At 47.6% G+C, this 23,151-nt stretch overlaps 1 protein-coding gene across 3 annotated transcripts in view; it reads right to left on the bottom strand.

Annotated features, from left to right (window-relative positions):
• CASP9 (caspase 9) overlaps window positions 1-23,151 on the bottom strand; it is a 31,565-nt gene that overhangs the window by 7,397 nt on the left and 1,017 nt on the right. The window contains exons 2-7 of one of the 3 annotated variants that reach the window (XM_082616358.1): window positions 19,838-20,234; window positions 8,629-8,663; window positions 7,531-7,707; window positions 7,015-7,104; window positions 5,662-5,838; window positions 1,946-2,024 (exon numbers count right to left, since the gene is read on the bottom strand). In XM_082616358.1, coding sequence (XP_082472484.1) covers window positions 1,946-2,024; window positions 5,662-5,838; window positions 7,015-7,104; window positions 7,531-7,707; window positions 8,629-8,663; window positions 19,838-20,234 — 955 coding nt within the window. The remainder of the gene's footprint in view (window positions 1-1,945; window positions 2,025-5,661; window positions 5,839-7,014; window positions 7,105-7,530; window positions 7,708-8,628; window positions 8,664-19,837; window positions 20,235-23,151) is intronic. The other 2 variants (XM_082616360.1, XM_082616359.1) reach the window with 2 other exon arrangements.

Raw genomic sequence — 23,151 nt, forward strand, 5'->3', positions numbered from 1 at the left:
ATTCAAAACAAAACAAAGCCTGGCCATGTTGGCAGCAGCCAGAGACAACCATGGCTAATGCTTTGCTGCACCTCCTTCCCATCTTTTGTGTTTTGTTTTTACCTGCTTATTTGCAGGTTCAACTAATCATGCTTTATTCCCTTATCAGGGCATCATGAGGATTTTCCTCAGGTTACGATAAAGGCTTCTTTAAAATCATGGTTTATGACAGACGGCAGAGACACATACACACGGAGTACCCCTGGGGTACAGAGCCCCAACACGGGCACTGAGGAAGACAGAAAATAAGAAGATGGGGGAATTCCCTGGTGGACCAGTGGTTAGGACTCTGCACTTCCACTGGCGAGGGCCCAGGTTCAACCCCTGGTTGGGGAACTTGCAAGCCAAGCGGCGCAGCCAAAAGAAAAAAGAAGATGGGATCCTGTCTGGGGAGCTAAACACCCAAACTGAAAAAACTGCCTTCAATTTACATTGAAACTTGGATTTTTTTTTAATTAAAAAAAAAGGACTTCCCTGGCATTCCAGTAGTTAAGACTCTGTGCTCCCAATGCAGGGAACACGGGTTCGATCCCTGGCTGGGGAACTAAGATCCTGCATGCTGTGCGGAGCGGCCAGATAGATAAAATTAAAAAAAAAAAAGATATAAAACTGATCTCTTTTATTTTTTTGGTAGGTATACAGTTGAGGCAAGTGTCCACTAACTTACAGTGTCCCCTATGAAGACAACCCAGGGGAGAAAAATTGCCATTCTTGGCAATTCTGTCTTATGAATCCCAAATAAGGTGGATCTTATAAGCGATTCTACCTCACCCGATCTTGCCTCAGCGCTGGGAAGCACAAAGCCGGTCTGCGGGCCACCTCTAGCAAGCACGCAGAGCCTCACCAGATGCACTTCTAGACACCAAACTTCCTCCTCTTCTTGCCTTGCATTTCTATTTCCTCCTTATTTTCTCTTTCTCTGTATTTTGTTCTACTACATCCCTTGTACTTCCTTAAGTTACCTCAAACCCTTTTATGGAAACCAAAGAAGGCATTAAGTCATAGGTAACGGGATCCATGGAGATGTTTACACCCCTGACTCAGTAGTTTCCTAAGGAAATAATTCAAGTGAAGCCAAAAGCCCTCAATACAAAGACACTGGTGGTCATGTGAGCCAAAAATTGGATACCACCGAAATGGCCAACGCTAGGGAATGGTTTAGTAAGTGATTGCATATCACTACAATGCAAGATTATAAGCCATTTGAACAGTGAAAATGGAGACTGTGGAGATGTGGGGTGATGCTTCAGGGAAAAGGTTCAATGAGAAACGCGGACTGTGCCCCTCGGCCAAGATCCAAAGGTAAAAGGCAAAATGAGACTCCCATGTCGGGCTCGTAGGATTCTGGATGTTTCTTTTTTTAAGTTGCCATATTTTCTGTCTTTTCTGTTTTAAAACCGAAGCTGCCCCAGAGCAGTGGCAGGCCTGGAAGACGGAGGGTTAGGAGTCAGGGCAGGACTCGGGCCACACACAGCTCAGCCACAGAGTCACTGGGGCGGTGACGCTGCAGGACGTGTCCTGGGATGAGTTTCTCCAAAGCAGAGCTCACTGCAGAGTACAAAGTGTTACTTCAGAAAGGAAGCAGCTGAAAAGAGCCTCAGCAAAGACAGGCAGAGGGCCGAGGGGCCTGGGGTTCCACGGGGGAGGGTTTCTGGAGCAGGCGGTTGTGACCCAGGCTCCCATGTGAGAAGGCACAGCAATCCTGGTGGGAGAAGCAGCACCTGTCGGGCAGGTCTCTGGGCAGGAGAGCTGGAGGGTTTGTGTGGCTTCATCCACGGTGGGTAATAGCAAGGAGGGAGGGAGGTCACAGTTCACCCAGGGAAGCTGGGGTCCCATCCACAGGGGACAGAGACAGGACAAAGACGGTCCTGGAAACCCCATAATAACAACCCCAACATCTACTGACCGGACTTCCCTGGCGGTCCAGCGGTTAAGATTCCGTGCTTCCACTGCAGGGGGCACGGGTTCGATCCCTGGTCGAGGAACTAAGATCCCATATGCCGTGCAGTGTGGCCAATAAATAAATAAATAAATAAAACCTTAAAAAAAAAAAATCTATCAACCTCTCACCCCATACAACTAAAGCTCAGAAAACTCGGTAATTTGCCTGTGGTCTCACACCTAATGCGCAGGGGACCAGGACTCTGTGCCTCTCAACTACCCTGCTGCTTCCCAAGCCTGCCAAGGGGGTCTCTTAGATCTGTGAAAGCTGGACTATGGCATAGCTGTCTCAGGTCACTGCTTCCGGTTGTTGGCTTGGTCGAGATTCTGGAATCTGTCCTAGGGGAAGTTGGACAGGGGAGGAGACCTGAGAGGGGAACCTGGGGCTGCCGCTGGGTCTGCCCGGGGAAGCAGGGTGCAGCAGGGGAGGGAGCGCTTCAGTGGGGGATGCTCTAGGAAGGGCCTAAGGAGACAGGTGGGGGCTGCCTGTGAAAATGGGACAATGGGATCTGAGAGGGGAAGATGGGGGTCAGAGGAAGACGGGGTCAGACAGGGGATGCTGGCTGTGTCTCCATCCACGTGTCATCCTCCTACAAATCTGCTGGGAAGGCCTCGCCTGTAGGTTATGCATTTAAGCCATTGCTTTCTTCTTAAGGAGCCTTATTGATTCAAAACTCCCTGCAAGGAAGAATAACATCCCAGAAGAATTCACAGTGGGAAGAGGAGCCGTTCCCTCAGCACATAAAATCCACAACCACTGTCGTACATGATTCTTCCTTTCCAGCTTCTCGGCATGATCTCTAAAGTTCTGGAGGGGTCACCCCAACATTTAGGCCACTCAGCTCTGGCTGAGTTCATCATGCTAACACTGAAGTTTCACACCAAAGTTACTGACTTTGAGGCATGTTCTTCCGTGTTGGTGCCCGCACTACCTCTTAAAGAAGGGGCGCATGACATTTAGAAGATTTTTTAATTGATTTACATTGTAACAATAGTGAATCTTAAAATAGCAACACAAGAGTCACCAAAATCCAGGGCAGACATTCAGAGACCTGTAAACAACACGACACCAGTCACCAGACACCAAACAACAGCCGCTGACATTTGGGTATTTCTGTCCTCAGCTGATGGTGGCGCCACCATGTGGCAACAGCGTTAAACACAAGATCCCGCAGCAGGGAGCTAAGCAGAGACCACCACTCCAAAAGTGGCACCTTAATCACTGCGTACCAGCTTTGGAATCCTGCTGTTGTCAGTGGATTGTTTGGTTTTGTTTTTAATGGCAGGAGTCCACATTACGTCAAACCATATTTTTATATGGTTCTATTTCAAATTCAAACAATTAGAATGCACATAAGATGCAAGCATACTGTGGGCTTTGTGCCAGGCTGGGGACCCAGCTGCAGGGCGGATGAGATTGGCTCTGCCCTCAGAGAGCTGACCAGGGGACGAGGCCATCTGAATGCAAGGAGAAAGTGCTAAGACAAGGGAAGAACGGGGGCTGCAGGAGCACAACAGCCAGCACGAACACTGACTTTCTGCAAGGAAGGAGGTGTTCAGGGAAGCCTTCCTGGAAGCGGTGACAATAAGCTGTAACCAGAAGGATGGATGATTAAGAGGTGGCCAGGAGACAAGGCAGAGGAATGGCACATAGAAAGCCTGAGGAGTAAGCCAGACCCTGGTGTCCTGGGAAGGCTGAGCAGCGCTGGGGGGGGGGGGGGCGGCACAGCATGCCAGGAGGGGGAGGCGAAGAGGTCGGGCCCAGATTAAGGGCCCAGCAGCCCCGCTAAGGAGTCCAAAGAGTAACACCACAAAGATCCTCCTTCGCTGCTGAGAATGGACAGTGGGGTGGGCCCTGGCCCAGAAGACCAGCTATCTTCCCCAGAAAGCTGGCACCCCAGCTCACCCTTCAATCTGTTTTTCCTTTGATTCACAGGAGAAAGAGGGACCACGCACTTCTGAGTAAGAACATCACTTGACCACACATTCTGGATCATAAGAAGAAAGACAAGTTACAAAGGATTTCAACCCAAGAACAGCAGTCTCTCCATCTACCTGTCATCATCACTCTGAGATAACTGCACTGGTGACAGGGGTGGGGCTCTTATGTGACACTGAGTCCTCTGGGGTCAGCAGGAGGAGGGAGGCCAGGTTTCCAGTTAGGAAAATGAACCAGGCAATGTGTTAAGTGCGTTAAGAGACACACTAGGGCTTCCCTGGTGGTGCAGTGGTTAAGAATCCGCCTGCCAATGCAGAGGATACAGGTTCGTGCCCTGGTCCAGGAATATCCCACATGCTGCGGAGCAACTAAAGCCCGTGCACCCCAACTACTGCGCCTGAGCTCTAGAGCCCTCAAGCCACAACTACTGAGCCCGTGTGCCACGACTACTGAAGCCCACGAGCCTAGAGCCCATGCTCCACAACAAGAGAAACCACCAAAATGAGAAGCCTGCGCACCACAACGAAGAGTAGCCCCCTCTCGCCGCAACTAGAGAAAGCCCATGTGCACAGCAACAAAGACCCAATGCAGCCAAAAACAAACAAACAAATAAATAAATAATAAATTAATTTTTTTTAAAAAAAGAGCCACACTGATTAGTATGTGAGAGATAGGAACACTAAGAGCTAGGCTCTCTTACTATCCTTATTTGCCAAGCCTTCTAGAGATTAACTGGCCCATGGCTGTGCAGGGAGCAGCTCACCCAGGATTCGACCCAGTGTTCTCCATCACTCATGGCCAAGTTACAGGCCTGGGTCATGATAGTGACGTAACACAGTTCCAGTCAAATTATAAGTCCCAGGGGACAGAGACCCCACCTCTGCATCTCTACAGCCTGGTGTATACAGCAGGTGGTCAATAAACTTACTGGATGAATCATATGACCAGAGCCTGCCCTCCTAGACAATCTCTCCCATGACTCCCCCGCCAATGTGGAATAGTATGGGACAAATCACCGTGTGCAGAAGGATATGCCTCAGGTGCCCATGTTACAGGTCACTGGTGTGCATACTTGGCATACAAGCTGACAGCTCTACGGTATAACAATGCCCGCTTCTCTGGCAGATCAGGCCAAGGGACAAGGAAGTGATATGCCTTTCAGATATCCCTGCCCCTGGAGATGCCATCATGTCCCATAATCCAGGACACATAATGTTCTCTCTTCCCTCTTTTTTTACTTTATAAGAAAACCAGGTAACGTTGAAGTAGGGCTCAGGTTTAAAATCAGGACGTAGAGCAAAACTACAAACAATCTAAATAATCCTTAAAAATTACTGAATCCCCAGAACCTAAGCCTTTGGGAATTCCAGTAGTTAATTCAGCAATGGCCTCCCTTTCTCTGCGAAAGGGGGAAGGGAGTCTGGTTGATGGAGGTCAGGGGAATGATGATAAGGAAAATGAAGGAGGTTTTCTCTCTCCTCTGCATTGTTTGTTTTTGCCAAGTCTCTGGGGTTGAAGTGGCCACAGCTGAATGACCCCCTGATGCTATGGCACTGGGAGACGGAAGACGCAAACCTCTAAAGGCTGGACAGAGCTGAAGCTACTCCAGCTAGATGGAGGTGCCACACTCGGAGAGCAGTGACCATGTTTGGGACGCCCCCGGCTGCCTGGATCAACCCCGGGACATCGCGAGGAGCGATGGAGAAGGAAGTAGGCAGTGGCTGCTTCCCCACTAGACTCACAGGGGCAAGGAGGCTGAGGACCGGCCTACCTCCGCCACAGGCCTGGATGAAGAAGAGCTTGGGCTTCCCTCCCAAGCTGGGGCAGCCAGTTCCATTGAAGATGTTCACAATTCTCTCGACAGACACGAGATATCCATCCATGCCATAAACAGCGCCCGGGAACTGGAGGTGGCTTGCCTAGAAAACCATGAATCCTGGTGACAAACCAAGGAAGTCAGGGTAGGAATCCAACAGCCTGTTCAGAGGCTTTGTGGGGGCCAAGCATTTAGAAGGTCCCACCCAGGGGCACAAGGCTGAGTTACAGCAGGCTGGTTCCGGGCAGCCCCTGGCCCACCTCTACTCCTGGGGTCTGAAACTCACATGCCTATAAGCACCAGATAGCCTAACTCGAGGACACTGGGCAGCTACCTCCAGACTGGCTGCTCTCAAAGTGTGGTCCCTGAAGCAGCAGCATCAACATCACCTGGGAACTTGTAAGACATACAAATTCCTGGGCCCCACCCAGACTTCCTAAATCAGAATCCCTTGTAGTGGGACCAGCAATCTGGTCCTTCAGGCACCTCTCTTGCAGTGAAATGCTGAGAACTGCTATTCTAGACGAATTCATCTCAAACTTTATGTGCACGGGCATCTCGTTAAGGTGCAGGCTCTGAATGAGAGTCCGCATTCTCAAGAGCTGCCAGGTGATGCCCAGGCTGCCAGTCTAGGGGCCACACTGTGAATGAAAGAACCAAACGGGCAGCCCCTGCCCTGCCAAAGGCCAGAGCTTTGCTCCATGAGGATGCTGGCCTGATAAGGTCAGACCTTTGTGGCTTTTCAAGAGAAGCCGGAAATCCTGATTTTTGTGCTAAAGTTGCCAGTTTTGAAAACACTGTGCAACCCATAGGGGTTGTTACCTCTGTTCTTTCCAACCCCTCAACTCAAAAGATGGGGAAACTGAGGCACAGGAAGGGGGAGGGGCGTGGCCACAATGACCCAGCACATTAGCGGCCAAGCCCAGAGTGGGTTCCAGTGTCCCGACTCCCAGCCAGCAGCAAACGGCCCAGAACAACACCAAGCAGGACCGAGGCAGGAACTGGGAGCTCTTACGAGCTGAGCCCAGCTCTGAACAAAATCCAGCTTGTCTTTTCCTGCCTCTCCCAGACAGCTTCTCCCAGGGACACCGTGCCACCCAGGAGGAGCATCAACTCCTCAGAGGGCAAATGTCTCCCGAGAAAACAACAGGAGGTGGACAGGGCCCCGCAGCTCTTCCTACAGGGCCAGGGTGTCTTGGACACAGGAGAGGACGGGGCTCTGCACAGCCTCTCAGGGCAGCCTTCCCAGGCACCTGCCCAAGGAGGTGAGGCCGCCTACCTGACAGCCATGAGAGAGGATGACCACCGCGCAGCAGTCCAGAGCACTGTGGTCCCGCCGCGCCAGCTCCACCAAAGCCTGGACCATTTGCTACAAGAGAGGGCTGAAGGTGAGCCAGACCGCTGACGGATCAGGTCCTTGTCCTGGGCCTGCCCCCTGCTCCCAGGGCCAATAGTGAAGTAATGACAGTCACAGCAATCACAATAGCCACCATGCTTGGGGAAGAGATGCTGGGCTAGGCACCCTTTATTTACTCCTACAATGACCCTCGGAGGTGAGCATGGTTCTCGCTGTCTAGACAAAGAAGCTAAGGCTGGGGAGTCACACAGGTAGTGGGAGAGCCGGTCCTCAACCCGGGTCTCTGAGCCTGAAGCTTGCACGGTAACCACTGAACCATACTGCCTCTCACAGTCCTACAGACCGAAGGGCTCGTCTTGGGGAGTCATTTGTTTCCAGCGTCCCTCGCAGGACACTACCCCGCCCGCCCCCATCTCTCTCTGTGCACAGGGACCATACCTTGGCAGTCAGGTTACACTTCACCTCCACCACGAAATGCAGCAAGTGGAAGCGTTGCTGCATCCTCTCACAGTCAATACCGGAGCCCGTGCGGGTCCTGAGCCCCGACTCGTGGCAGAAGTTCACGTTGTTGATAATGAGGCAGTGTCCACAGGGCTCTGCGTTCAGGACGTACGCCTGCCCAAGCACGGGGACCAATGTAAACCGGGGTCTCGTTGCACTCCTCGGGAGAGAAGGCGACCCCCTGGGTTTCACTCATGGGGTAGACAGTCTAGAGAGGTGGGACAGAGCGTGCAGTCTGCCTCCCTCGGAAGGAGGGGTCTGGGATCTACACCCAGCATTCCAGACTGCGCCGCAGACTAGGGTGCACACTAGCTGTGTGACAGGTGAACAGCTGAACTTGGGACCGAAGATTAGCTCCCATCGCGGTATTCAGGGATGAGAGCTGCTAGCTTAGAAATCCAACTCCCCTAGACATTCATCCCCAAAGGACCTAGAGGTCACCCAGTCCAGGGGAGCACCTGAGAATCGTGTGGTCAGCTCTGCCAGCAGACTCTCGCCCGGGCCACCCTGGAGAGTCTGAGGCCGCTTCCTCCAGAGGTTCAACATTTCCCTAGTAATTCTCTCTCACAGCAGCCTGTTCTGTTTGTTTATGGTACTTAACAGTATTTATACTTATATATTTCTTTGTGTGACTAGCCTCTGCTAGGCTGATGGCTCCATGAGGGCTAGAAACTCGAGTGGTCTGTTCCCAGGCGTCCTAGCACGAAGCCCAGGGCTGACACACAGGAGTCACACAACAAATGCTGTGACTAAGACAGAGACTGACTTGGTCTGGGGTGGCTGCTGCAGCCGATTCTGATGCCCACCCTCGTTAGATCTAAACTTCACACGCGAGGAAAGAGCAGAGTTAGACAATCTGCTGCAGGAAGAGCTGTACCAGGGCCAGGGTGCTGTTGGGGGCCTGGGACTGGGACCCTCCCTCCAGCTGGGCTGAGTTCCCTGGGCTCCTGACACAGCTGCAGGAAGGATCTGGGAAGTGGAGAGCAGAAGAACCCAAAGCCAACACAACTGGCCCCAAATCACATGAAGACTCACCAAGTCGGCATTTCCCTTGGCTCTGTCCTGAGCACCTGGAGAGAGAGAAAGAAGGAAAATTTGAATGTCGGGGTCCAACAGGGGAAGGGCAAGGGACACTGTGAGGACAGCTCCCACAGAAACACAGAGAAGCAGGAACTCAGGAACCCTCAGGAACTGCTGGTGAGAGTCAAGTGGCACAGCCACCTTGGGGAGCTGTTTAGAAGTTTCCAATAAAGTTAAACACACACCTACTCTCTGACCGGCAACTCCACTCCCAGGTACATACCCAGGAGAAATGAGCACAATGGGCACAAAAAGACTTGCCCATGAATGATCACCGAAGACTTATTCATAATCCCCAAACTAGAAACAACCCAAATGTCCATCAACAAGTTGATGGGGGGACTTCCCTGGTGGTCCAGTGAGTAAGACTCCATACTACCAATGCAGGGGGCCCGGGTTCAATCCCTGCTCAGGGAAGCAGATACTGCATGCATGCCACAACTAAGAAGTCCACATGCCGCAACTAAGAAGCCTGCATGCCACAACTAAAGATCCCACATGCCACATGAAGATCCTGTGTGCCACAACTAAGACCCGGCACAGCCAAAATTAATTAACTAATTAAAAATGATAAGTAAGTACTAGGGATGTAATATACAACATGATAAAGATGGTTAATGCTGCTGTATGTCACAAATAAAAGTTGTTAAAAGACTAAAAAATAAAAATAAAAAAAACAAGTTGATGGGTAAGCAAACTGTGATACAGCCATACAAAGGGATACCACAGAGCCTAAAAAGGAATGAGTTACATGCGACACCATGGATTACCACAAAAACACCAGGCCAAGTAAAAAAAAGCCAGCAGAGTATATATGGTGTGATTCCATTTATGTGAAATTCTAGAACAGAAAGACATAAGGAAGCTCCAGGTCTCCTCCCTCTCTGTGGAATCCATGGAGCCCAGCACACAGTAGGTCCTCAGGAACTAGTTGAAGAATGAATAAATAAGTAAAGATGGTCATTTTTCCTTCAGTATCAAAAGAGTTTTCATTCCAACTAGCAAGAAGTCAACTGGCCACCAGCCTACAAGGTTACGGGACTTCTTTTTTAAACAAATAGAACACATTGACCATCTCCAAGTCACATTGGAGACTATTCTCATGATCCAACTATGGTGCCATTCATTGCTCAGAGTGGGCCTGGACCTTGTTGGGAACTATTCTTTTGCCAGTTTAAAAGTCATGCCAGAAATGCATTTACATTCCATCTTTTAAATTAGAAATGGTTTTACCTAGCCTGAAGACTCCTATTAGACCACAGACTTGATTCTTTAACAACTGCTCATTTCCAAAATTCCACTGCACCCCAAAAATATACCATTATCTACAACTGAAAAAATGTATTCATCTCCTGAATTAGCAGTAATGATCCCTAAAGTGAGAGAGTAACATCATCAAAATGGCAGAATAAGAGTTTTCTACCACCTTCCCCCTCCCAAAGAACACCAATTTTCACAATCACCCATGGACAAGAGTGCCTTTGTGGAAGTCCAGGAGTCCAGCAGAGAAGTTCCAGTACACGATTGGTGCAAAAATCCAATTATATAGGACACATTGAAGAGTAAAGACTGGAGGAGGTTACGCCTTCTTCAAATGCAAAGACAGCGAACTAAGACTTTGAGGAACATGAAAAATCAAGGAAACAAGATACCACCAAAAGAATACAATAGTTTCCCACAGTAACTGATCCCAAAGAAATGGAAATCTATGATTTGCCCAATAAAGAATTCAAAATTGTTTTAGGGAAGATCAGTGAGCTATAAGAAAAGACAGAAAGACAATTCAACAAAATCAAGAAACCTATACACAAACAAAATGAGGAGTTTAACAGAGAGATGGAAATCTTAAACACACACACACACACAAACTGTAGCTCAGAAAAATACAATGAATGAAATGAACTATGCAATAGAAAGCATCAACATCAGACATGACCAAGCAGAAGAAAGAATTTGTGTAGAAGACAAGTCATTTGAAATTACCCATTCAGAAGAGGACATAGAAAAAAACAATGAAAAAGAACGAAGTAAGCCTATGTATGTAAAGCCTGTAGGATATCATTCAAAGAAACAATCTATGCATTATTGGAGTCTCAGAAGAAGAGAGGGACAAAGGGGCAGAAAGCTTATTTAAAGAAATAATGGCTTAGAACTTCCCAAATATGGGCAGGGATTTGGAAATCCAAGTTCAAGAAGTTCACAGATCCCCAAACAATTTCAACCCAAAAAGATCTTCTCCAAGACACATTACAATAAAACTGTCTAAAATCAAAGACAAAGAGAGAATTTTAAAAGCAGCAAAAGAAAAAAATTCCTCACATACGAGGGAACCACCTTACAGCTATCAGCAGACTTCTCAGCAGAAACCTTGCCGGCAAGAAGAGAATGGGATGATACATGCAATGTGCTCAAAGAAAAAAAACTGCCAGCCAAGAATACTTTATCCAGCCAAGCTGTCCTTCAGGAATGGAAAGACTTTTCCAGGCAAACAAAAGCTGAGGGAGTTCATCACTGCTAGACCTGCCTTACAAGAAATGCAGAAAGAAACTCTTCAGGCTGAAATGAAAGATGCTAATTAGTAACAGGAAAACACATGAAAATATAGAACACACTGGTACATAGTCAAAATCAGATACTCTAATACTGTGGTGGTGGAGTGTTAATCACTTAACTCTAGTATAAAGGTTCAAGGACAAAAATATTATATAAAACTATTGCTATAATAATTTGTTAATGGATACACAATATAAAAGATATAAATTGTGACATCAAAAACATAAAATTGGGATTGACAGATTCAATGCAACCCCTATCAAAATCCCAACAACATTTTTCACAGAAATAGAAAAAAATACTAAAATTTATATGGCACCACAAAAGACCCCAAATAGCTAAAGCAATCTTGAGAAAAAAGAGCAAAGCTGGAGGTATCACAGTCCCTGATTTAAAATTATACTACAAAGCTATAGTAATCAAAACAGCATGGTATTGACAGAAAAACACACAGATCAATGGACCAGAACTGAGAGCCCAGAAATAAACCCACATATATATGGACAATTAATTTATGACAAAGGAGCAAAGAACATACAATTGAGAAAGGAGAGTCTCCTCAATAAATAGTGTTGGGAAAACTGGATATTCACATGCAAAAGAATAAAATTGGACCCCTACCTTACACCATTCACAAAAATCACTCAAAATGGATTAAAGACTTAAATGTGAGACCTGAAACCATAAAACTCCTGGAAGAAAACACAAGACCTTAACACTAGTCTTGGCGACGATTTTTTGGGATATGACACCAAAAGTACAAGCAACAAAAGCAAAAATCAACAAGCGGAACTACATCAAACTACAAAGCTTCTACACAGCAGAAGAAAAGATCAATAAAATGAAAAGGCAACCTACAAAAGGGGAGAAAATATTTGCAAACCGTGTATCTGATAAGGATTGATATCCAAAATATATTAAAAACTCATATGACTCAATAGCAAAAAACCCAAATAATCCAGTTAAAAAATAGGCAGAGGAACTGAATAGACATTTTTCCAAAGAAGACATACAAATGGCCAACAGGTACATGAAAGTTGCTCAACATCACTAATCAGAGAAATGCAAATCAAAACCACAATGAGGGGCTTCCCTGGTGGCACAGTGGTTGAGAGTCTGCCTGCCAATGCAGGGGACAGAGGTTCGTGCCCCAGTCCAGGAAGATCCCACATGCCGCGGAGCGGCTGGGCCCGTGAGCCATGGCCGCTGAGCCTGCGCATCCGGAGGCTGTGCTCCGCAACACGAGAGGCCACAACAGTGAGAGGCCCACATACTGCTAAAAAACAAAAACAAAAACAAAAAAAAAACACAATGAGATATACCTCATACCTGTTAGAATGGCTATGATTAAAAAGACAAGAGATATGGGGGCTTCCCTGGTGGCGCAGTGGTTGGGGGTCCGCCTGCCGATGCGGGGGGCATGGGTTCGTGCCCCGGTCCGGGAGGGTCCCGCGTGTCACGGGGCGGCTGGGCCCGTGGGCCGTGGCTGCTGGGCCTGCGCGTCCAGAGCCTGTGCTCCGCGGCGGGAGAGGCCGCGGGAGTGAGAGGCCCATGTACCGCAAAAACAAAAAAACAAAAACAAAACAAAACAAAAAAAAGACGAGATAACAAATGTGAGCAAGGATGTGGAGAAAAGGGAACCCTTGTGCACTGTTAGTGGAAATGTATATTGGTACAGCCACTATGGAAAACAGTATGGAGGTTCCTCAGAAAATCAAAAATAGTAATACTATATGATCCAGCAATTCCACTTCTGAGTATACATCCAAAATAAATGAAACCAGGATCTTGAAGAGCTATCTGCACTCTCATGTTCACTGAAGCATTATTCACAATAGGCAAGACATGGAAACAACCCAAGTGTCCATGGAAGGATGAATGGATAAAAAATGTGGTATATATACGATGGAATATTATTAGGCCACAAAAAAGAAGGAAATTCTGCCTCTTGTGATAAAATGGATGGACCCTGAGGGCATTATGCTAAATGAAATAAGTCAAACAGAGAAAGACAAATACTATATGATCTCACTTACATGTGGAATCTAAAAAAGCCAAACTCATAGAAACAGAGAGTAGAATGGTGGTGGCTAGGGGCTGGGGAAATGGGGAGATGTTGGCCAAAGGGTACCAACTTCCAATTTTAAGATGAATACATTCTGAGGATCTAATGTAGAGCATAGTGACTATATTTAACAGTACTGTATTACATAGTTGGAAGTTACTAAGCAAGTAAATCTTAAATGTTCTCATGACACATACACAAAAAGTGTTAATTATGTGAGTTGATGGATGTGTTAACTAGCCTTATCGTGGTAATCGTTCCATAATATATCCATGCATCAAATCATCACCTTAAGCTTACACAATGTTATACGTCAATTATACCTAAATAAAGCTTGAAAAAATTTTTTTACTTTTTAATTAAAAAACGGGAGAGGGGGGCTTCCCTGGCAGTTCAGTGGTTAAGATTCCACGCTTCCACTGCAGGGGGCAGGGGTTCGATCCCTGGTCGGGGAACTAAGATCCTGCGTGCTGCATGGCACGGCCAAAAAAAAAAAAAAAGTAAAAAGTAAAAAAATAAAAATAAATAAAAAATAAAATAGAAATAAATAAAAAATGTTTAAAGGCACACAAAGCAAAATGGTTGCTCTTGAGAGGTCCATAAGCTACAGGGACATGTAGAAGGAGTAAACGGACAAAGGTACCAAAAGAAAGAGGTAGGGAAGGCTCCAGGCATCAGTCACAGCACTAACAAAGGCAGGGAGGGGTACAAGAGCATGGCACGCTTGGGGACCCTCACGGAGGACGACATGGTCAGATGTACCATGCATGAAAGCCGTTTTTCCCGAAATGACAGCTCCCGTGGGGACAAGAAGCACATATGGACAAGTGTGTGTGCAAAAGAATCAGTCATAGCCTGAGCGTCACTGGGCAAATGCCCATGTCTCCAGCACAAAGAGAAGGGGGGAAGCACATCCTCTCTGCTGCCCAAGGAAGGGTAGATGTCCTAGCACTGGCCCTTGCCAACTCAGAAATCACAGAAGGAAGCCAACCAGCCTGAGTGCTCACCCGAGGCAAGGCCCCGTGTGAAGTCCTTTCCAAGAATGGCTTCACTGACTCCTCGGAGCAGGCCTTGCAGCTGCGAAGGACTGTCATTTATCCCCAGCTGCCAGAGGGGAACGGGAGACTCAGAGAGCTTGACTGTTAATAGAAGGTGAACACAGTCACCAGCTCCACGGTGAAGGGGCCAGGAGACCAGGTAGGGCTAAAAAGCCAACTTTCAAGAAAGTTTTAGCCCAGGTAAGCAGACAGAGAAGGCATGATGGCCAATTTTATGTTTATGTGTCAGCTTGACTGGACTACAGGATGCCCAGATATTTGCTTAAACATTATTTCTGGGTGTGTCTGGGAGGATGTTTCTGGATGAGATGAGCATTTCAATCTCCAGAATGAGTAAACAGATGACCCTCCCCACGGTGGGTGAGCACCATCCAATCCATTGAGGGCCTGAATGGAACAAAAAGGTGGAGGAAGGGAGAATTCACTCACTCTCTGCCTGACTTTTTTTTTTTTAACAGAAGGCTTATTTTATGTATATGGTATTGAATATATTAGCTTACAAATCAGAGATTTTAAGTTGAACAGTTCCTAAAAAATTTCCATATATTCTAATGAGTTCATACCAATTCAACTAAATATAAGTGAAAATCTCTGTACTATTCTCACAAATCAATACCAGGAGTACATAATAACAAACCACTGGATCAAGACGGCTTGCCTTTCAAGGTTGAAGTTAAGAGCTGGTCATGGGTCTTCCGCCCCCAGAGTACAGCATCAGCTCTCTGGTTCTCAGGCTTCTGGACTTGGACCAGAAATATACCGTGGGCTTTCCTGGGTCTCCAGGAGAGCAGATTGTGGACCTTTCAGCCTCCACAATCACGTGAGCCAACTCCTTATAACAAATCTCTTTATACATCCCTATATCTATATTCTGTTTCTCTGGAGAACCCTGACTCATGCAGCCACCAACAGCTCTCCCAGCCCGCCCCCTGCAAGCGGTCCTGGCTGAGACAAGCAGTGACAAGGCATCATGTCCAAAACTAAGAAAGTTAATTCCATTCTGAAGGAAAAGGCATTTCCCACCGAACATCAAAAGACAAAGCCACCCACTCTGGTAAGTCCCCCAAAGCACTGTATTCAATTTCTTTGAGGCACTAACCACAGCGGTGATTAAAGACCCAACTACGCAGGCATGGATTGAATGCCTGACCCTCCCATGTGAAGGCATGGACTCTGCAGCTTTGTTTAATGCTGCATCCCCAACACCAGGCTGGCGCCTAGGTCTCAGCAAGTACTCAGTAAATATCTGAGTGAACTAATGAGTAAATGGCACAAAAACAGGAATAAGAAAGAGAATGAGAGAATTCGTTCTTTATGAGGCAGTAGATGGAGTGGATCTGGACTTTGGAGCCAGAGTCCCTGGGTTCAAATCCCTACTCTACCACTTACCAGCTGCGTGACATTGGACAAGTTATTCAGTCTCGGGGGCTCTACGGTTCCCATCTGTGTTATGGGGTAAGAGGAGCAACTACCAACCTCATAGGGCTGCGGGGATGCCTCAGTTCATTAGTACATGTGAGGTACATAAAACCCGACACATTTGGACTTCCCTGGTGGCGCAGTGGCTGAGAGTCCGCCTGCCAATGCAGGGGACATGGGTTCATGCCCCGGTCCAGGAGGATTCCACATGCCGCGGAGCGGCTGGGCCCGTGAGCCATGGCCGCTGAGCCTGCGAGTCCAGAGCCTGTGCTCCGCAACGGGAGAGGCCACAACAGTGAGAGGCCCGCGTACCGCAAAAAAAAAAAAAAAAAAACCCCAACACATTAGACAACTTAATAAAAGTGAGCTTAGCTATGGTTATTATTAACACTCATACTCCAGAGCAGTATGTATACACAACCCCAGCACTCTTGACATTTTAAGCCAGATTATTCTTTGTTATGGGGCTGTCCTGCGCACTGTAGGCTGTTTAGCAGCATCGCTGGCCTCTGCCCACTAGAGGCCAATAGCACTCACCCACCCTCAGTCGTAACAAACAAGTATGTCTCTAGACATTGCCAAATGTCTCTTGGGGGGAGGGGATATCGCCCCTCCCCCTTGAGAAACCTTGACCTAGAGCACACTTTCCCATATTAACTTATTAAAGGCTCTGAGAAGTCCAGCTGGTGGCCCTAATCCTACTCATCCACTGGTATGACTACAGAACTCTTCCTTTGTGGGTCACCATGAAACCTACCTTGGGAAACATTCCTGTGCAGTACTTAGGAGCCTCCGGCCCAGCACCTAAAAGGGACATCCTTCAGCAGATCATGTGTGGATGGGGCAGTTGCTCTATTAAGCCAGGAGACCAAGGCCCAAGTCCTAGCTCTGACCTTGAACTTACTTTGTGACTGAGTTGTTCTCAGAGCCCAGCTTCCTCCCCTGTAAATGGGGCATGATAACAGAGGAGCTTGCCCTCTCTACCACTGCACAGAGTTGTTCTGATGACCTGAAAAAGCACTGTGTATCAATATATACATTTTAGGGCTTCCCTGGTGGCGCAGTGGTTGAGAGTCCGCCTGCCGATGCAAGGGACGCAGGTTCGTGCCCCGGTCCGGGAATATCCCACATGCCGCGGAGCGGCTGGGCCCATGAGCCATGGCCGCTGAGCCTGCGCGTCCGGAGCCTGTGCTCTGCAATGGGAGAGGCCACAACAGTGAGAGGCCCGCGTACCGCAAAAAAACATATATATATATATATATATATATATATATATATATATATATATATATATATATATATACATTTTAAAGTGATCTTATTATTGTTATTATCATTTACCCTTCAGATTTAAGCTCCCACTGGGAAAAAAATATTCACAACAAACAGGAAATAAAATAACTCACACAAGACCAGGAAGCTTTAAGTCAAGACTGTTGGCCCTAAATGACTCAAACTGACATTTCCCCAAACAAGATAGCAACAGTTGGACTTTGTATTTTGCCTCCCTCCCTAATGGTAGAATAATAATGCACATGAACAATTCCAGAACTGGTCTTCTTCCCCAGACCCTCAGTATGTATGTTTGTTTCTCTGCTTTAACGAGTCATCCAAAATCATGCAGTTATTCAGCACAGAAAACAGATACCACTTTTTGCCCATCACACAGGAAAAAATGTTAATACTCATTGCTGGCAAGAGTGTGGGAAAATGGCCTACTTCACTCACGGTTGGTGTGATTATAAAATGGCATGGTTTTTGCGGTATGTGGGCCTCTGACTGTTGTGGCCTCTCCCGCTGCGGAGCACAGGCTCCGGACGCTCCGGACGTGCAGGCTCAGCGGCCATGGCTCACGGGCCCAGCCGCTCCGTGGCATGTGGGATCCTCCCGGACTGGGGCACGAACTCGTGTCCCCTGCATCGGCAGGCGGACTCTCAACCACTGCGCCACCAGGGAAGCCCAAAATGGCATGTTTTTGAAGTCCAAGTTGGCAGCATCTACCAGATGGGAACATGTACACTTTAACCCAGCAATTCCATTTCTAGAAACGTATCCCCAGTCGGAGATAGACGAACATGCAAGGCCACTGCAGAAACAACACAAATGTCCGTTAACAGAGGTTGGATAAATGAAATACAGTGCAAAGTACATGTGAGACCATACAGCGGAGCAGACAGTGGGGAAGCCTGGACTGCAGTCCTGTTTCCACATCTCACTAACTATGTGATTTGGGGCAAGTCATTTCTCAATCTGTCACTCACTTTGCTCAACAGTAAACTGGGGAGTTCCCTGGCGGTTCAGTGCTAGGACTCTGCACTTTCACTGCCGTGGCCTGGGTTCAATCCCTGATGGGGGAACTAAGATCCTGCAAGCCGAGCGACACGGCCAAAAAACATAAACAAAACAAAACAAAAAAACAAACAAACAGTAAATTGGGAAAACTGTAGCACCTACCTTACAAGAGAGTTGGTAAGATTAAATTAAATCATTTATTGAGGGGACTTCCCTGGTGGTGCAGTGGTTAAGAATCCGCCTGCCACTGCAGGTGACATGGGATCAAGCCCTGGTCCGGGAAGATCCCACATGCTGCGGAGCAACTAAGCCAGTGCTCCACAACTACTCAGTCTGCACTCTAGAGCCCGCGAACCACAGTTACTGAGCCCACGTGCCACAACTACTGAAGCCCACGTGCCACAACTACTGAAGCCCGCACGCCTAGAGCCCATGCTCCCCAACACAGAGGAGCCACCACAATGAGAAGCCCGAGCACCGCAACGAAGAGTAGTCCCCGCCTGCCACAACTAGAGAAAGCCCATGTGCAGCAACGAAGATCCAACGCAGCCAAAAATAAATAAATAAACAAATATAATAAATCATTTATTGAGCACTCCAAACAGTGCCTTGCAAAAAGTAAGCACTCAGTAAGGTTAACCATTACTACTATTATTTTTATTAGCATCGATGCAATGGCCCACTAGGCATCCATGAAAAAGGATGTGCTGGATCTCCATGTGCTGCCATGGAAACGAAGCCCTAACAAAAAAACCACATGTCCATCAACAAGAGATGGTTAAATAAATTGTGGATGATTCAGAATAAGAACTACCTTGTAATGAAAAAGAACTAACTACTGATATGCACAACCACATGAATGAATTTCACAAACATAATGATGGCAAGAGAAGCCGGACTCAAAGAGTACATAGGATTTCATTTATATTGAAGTTCAAGGACAAGCAAAAGGGATCTATGACAACGGAGCTCAGAATAGTGACTCCCTTGGATGGGGTAAGAGTGGGAATAGACTGGAAAGAGGTTCAAGAGAGTGTTACGGGACACCAGCATGTTCTATGTCTGTTTTTTGTTTTGTTTTGTTTAAATTCCTTAAGTAGAAAATGCAATTTTTTAGATTTAATTTTATTTTTTAACACAGCAGGTTCTTATTAGTTATCTATTTTACACATATTAGTGTATATATGCCAATCCCAATCTCTCAATTCATCTCACCACCACAACCCCCCACCACCCCCATAGAATGTTCTATGTCTTCATGATCTGGGGTTTGGTTATCTGTGTGTACACATAGGTAAAAATCATCCAGCTGCACTCTTTGGATTTCTGCATTTTACCGGATGCAGCTTCGTGACCTTGGGTGATGATTTAACCTCCCTGAGCCTCAGTTTCCCGTGCCTTGCAGGGTTGCTGTGAGGGAAGGAGGTACGGGTATGTACGGTGCCTGCTTGGGGCAGACTCTTAACAGGCAGCTGCCTCCTCCTGCCCCCAGGCCTGGGCTAGACCACACCACCCACCTGGACCCAAAGGCAAATCCTAAACAACAGCTTGATCTGGAAATACTGATCAAAACCTGAACATCCAAAACAGACTTCAACACGTGCTTTTCAGAGCAGGGGCTCTCCTGAAGACCTACCAGAACAGTCCACCATCCCCTACCAGTACTCAGAAAGACAACACCAAAATTAAATTAAACCTCACCCTACCCAGCTGTACCACTGGTCACTCCTCTATGACCGCTCGGTACACCCACCCACCACCCACTTTTGGTACTCACAGATTTCACTGAATCCTCCAGAACCAATGTCCACTGGCCTGGGTGCCTCTGGTCTGAGAATCTCGGGCCTGAGCTTGGCTGGCCAGAGCTCCTCAGGCCCCACCACCACTGGAGCGAGTTTTCCTTGGCTCGGCTTCAATGGATCCTGCTTCTCCCCTCTCAGCTCCTTTGACTTGAGGCTCACTGGTCTGAGCACCACAGGCTTGAGGTCCAGGGGTCTGATGGCCTCTGGATCCTGCTTTGCTGCTTGTCTACTGGTTCTCAGTAACGAAGCCAGAGTGTCCTGGCCTGTGTCCTCTAAGCAGGAGATGAACAAAGGAAGGGCCTGACTCCCTCGGGTCTCTAGATCTATGATCAGCTGCCTGGCCTGATCTCGCCGAGACCCAGAGTCTGCCCGCTGTTTGGAAAGAAAGACATGGCACTATTATCCACGTGCCTTCCTGTGAATCTCACCCTGCCCCACCCCATTCCCCATCTACCTAAGTCTAAACAATCAGGCACCTCCGCAAACACTGAGCCTGTAGGTGCACTGAGCGTGTGCCACCTGCCAGTCTTTATCTCTTCAATCAGTATGTTGGAGGTGTCTGTGGTGTGCCCAGCACTGTGCCAAGTGCTGAAAATGCAGCAGCAAAGCGTCGCAGTCTTCAGGGACCAAACTTCTAGCGGGGGATGTGAACAGACACATTAACGACACAGCAAAGAGAGAAGTGACAGAAGGGAAAGCACATGGGGCTGGAAGGGTACAGGGGCACTCGACCCAGCCTTGGGGCATCAGGGAAGCCTCCAGGAGGGGCTATCTTAGCTGAGACCCCAGGGAACATTAGGAAGTGAGTAGTGAATTCAGAGAAATTAGAGACATAAGGGGAGAGACAAAGTGAGAGAGGAGACCTTTGCACTGTTGTGTCAAGAAAGCTGTGGAAGCCACTGAAGAGTTTTAAGAAGGGAGTGACGGGGACTTCCCTGGTAGGCCAGTTGCTAAGGCTCCGCGCTCCCAATGCAGGGGGCCCAGGTTCGATCTCTGGTCAGGGAACTAGATCCCACATGCCGCAAGTAGGAGTTCGCATGCCACAACTAAAAGTTCCCGCAAGCTGCAACGAAGATCCCGAGTGACGAAACTAAGACCCGGCACAGCCAAATAAATAAACAAATAAAAAGAAGGGAGTGACAGAGTCAGAAGCCTTTTAAAAAATCATCCTGGGACTTCCCTGGTGGCGCAGTGGTTAAGAATCCACCTGACCATGCAGGGGACCCGGGTTCAATCCCTGGTCCGGGAAGATCCCACATGCCGTGGAGCAACTAAGCCCAAGTGCCACAACTACTGAGCCTGCGCTCTAGAGCCCACGAGCAACAACTACTGAGCCCACGTGCCACAGCTACTGAAGCCCGCATGCCTAGAGCCCATGCTCTGCAATGAGAGAAGCCACCACAATGAGAAACCCATGCACTGCAATGAAGAGTAGCCCCCGCTCGCCGCAACTAGAGAAAGCCCACGTGCAGCAACAAAGACCTGTCACAGACAAAAAAAATTTATTAAAAAATTAAAAATAAATAAATAATAAAAATTAAAAATCATCCTGAGGGTAGGGTGGACAATGGCAGGGAGTGGGCCATAGCCAAGTCAGGTGGTGGCAGAGACTTTGCAGCTGGAATGGAGAAAAGCGAAAGGACATACCAGAGAAATAAGGAGTGGAAACTGACAACACTTGGGCATTGATTGGGTGGACTGTGAAGTTGCAGGAATGGTCCAGGTTGACAGGTGTCAGGATGGTGGTACCAGACGACAAGATGGGGATCTGGTTATCTGCTGGTTGTCCTTTGAGGCCCAGCTCTGGGCAAGTTCCACGGGGATAAGATATCACCCTGTCCTCAAATATCCTACAGCAGCGTGGTCCAAGAGAACCTTCCATGATAATGGAAATGTTATCTGTGCTGTCCAATATGGCAGCCATCAGCCACATGTGGCTACTGAGACCTTGGGTCATATGACTGAGGAGCTGCATTTTTTGTTCAGTTTTAATTACTTCATATTTACGTTTAAATAGCCACATGTGGTTAATGGCTCCTATATTGAATAGCACAGACCTGTACTATCATTGAGAAGGTAATTCTCATTAGCAAAATTAGCTGCATGCCTACTTCTCTGCAAGTAAATCGAGGTGTTTTGGTTTCTCTCAACATTTACTGAACACTCACAGACACTGTGTTAAATGCATCATTTCATTTAGTCCTCCTCAACAACCTTAAGGGGTTAAATTACAATTATCCCCACCTTATGGATGAGAGAAACTGAGTCTAAGAAAGGTGCTGCAACTTGCTAATATGTAACAAAGCCAGGATGACAGCCCAGATCCATGTGGTTCCACCATACTAGGGGTGGCAAAATGGTGGCCCATCGTTCATAAGACATTCTTTAAAAATTCCGAATTTGTTGCTAACATTTTTTTTTAATATATTGGAGTATAGTTGATTAACAATGTTGTGTTAGTTTCAGGTGTACAGCAAAGTGGTTCTGCTATACGTATACAAGTATCTATTCTTTTTCAAATTCTTTTCCCCTTTAGGTTATTACAGAATATTGAGAAGAGTTCCCTGTGCAATTTTTGCTAACATTTAAAATCAGGGAACTAGACATCGAAATCAAGATTTCCAGCTTCTCGGGAATTCCCTGGTGGTCCAGTGGTTAAGACTCTGCACTTTCACTGCCAAGGGCCTGGGTTTGATCCCTGATCAGGAAACTAAGATTCCACAAGCCACACAGCGCAGCCAAAAAAAAAAAAACCCTAACCTGGCAACACTGGGCCAGCATTCTGGTATGACCATACTCATCTGGAGCTGGGGGGCAGGGCAGAGGCTGCCCGCTCTAGTGCCCACCCATTGGGCCTCCAATGACATTCGAGTTTATGACTCCTGTGAATGTACCTGATGGCAAGGGTATGGCCTCAAATCATTTCCACTCCTCAGTGCACAGCAGATGCTCATAAGACTTCTTTTAATATTATTATTCATTGGCAATTTTCCATATGATATTTATCCTATTAAAGACTTCCTCACTGGATCAGGCCAAGTTCCTGGATGATGCAGAAACTGGCCTGCAAGCAGCCCACAGGGCACTGTGCAAAGGCCTCTAGGAAGCCACACACTCCCACTGTATCTTGTGGTAAAAAAATACCTCCTGTGGGCTTCCCTGGTGGCGCAGTGGTTGAGAGTCCGCCTGCCGATGCAGGGGACATGGGTTCATGCCCCCGTCCGGGAGGATCCCACATGCCGCGGAGCGGCTGGGCCCGTGAGCCATGGCCGCTGAGCCTGCGCGTCCG

Source organism: Mesoplodon mirus (genome assembly GCF_964341445.2).
Source record: "Mesoplodon mirus genome assembly, chromosome: 3".
NCBI classification, from domain to species: domain Eukaryota; kingdom Metazoa; phylum Chordata; class Mammalia; order Artiodactyla; family Ziphiidae; genus Mesoplodon; species Mesoplodon mirus.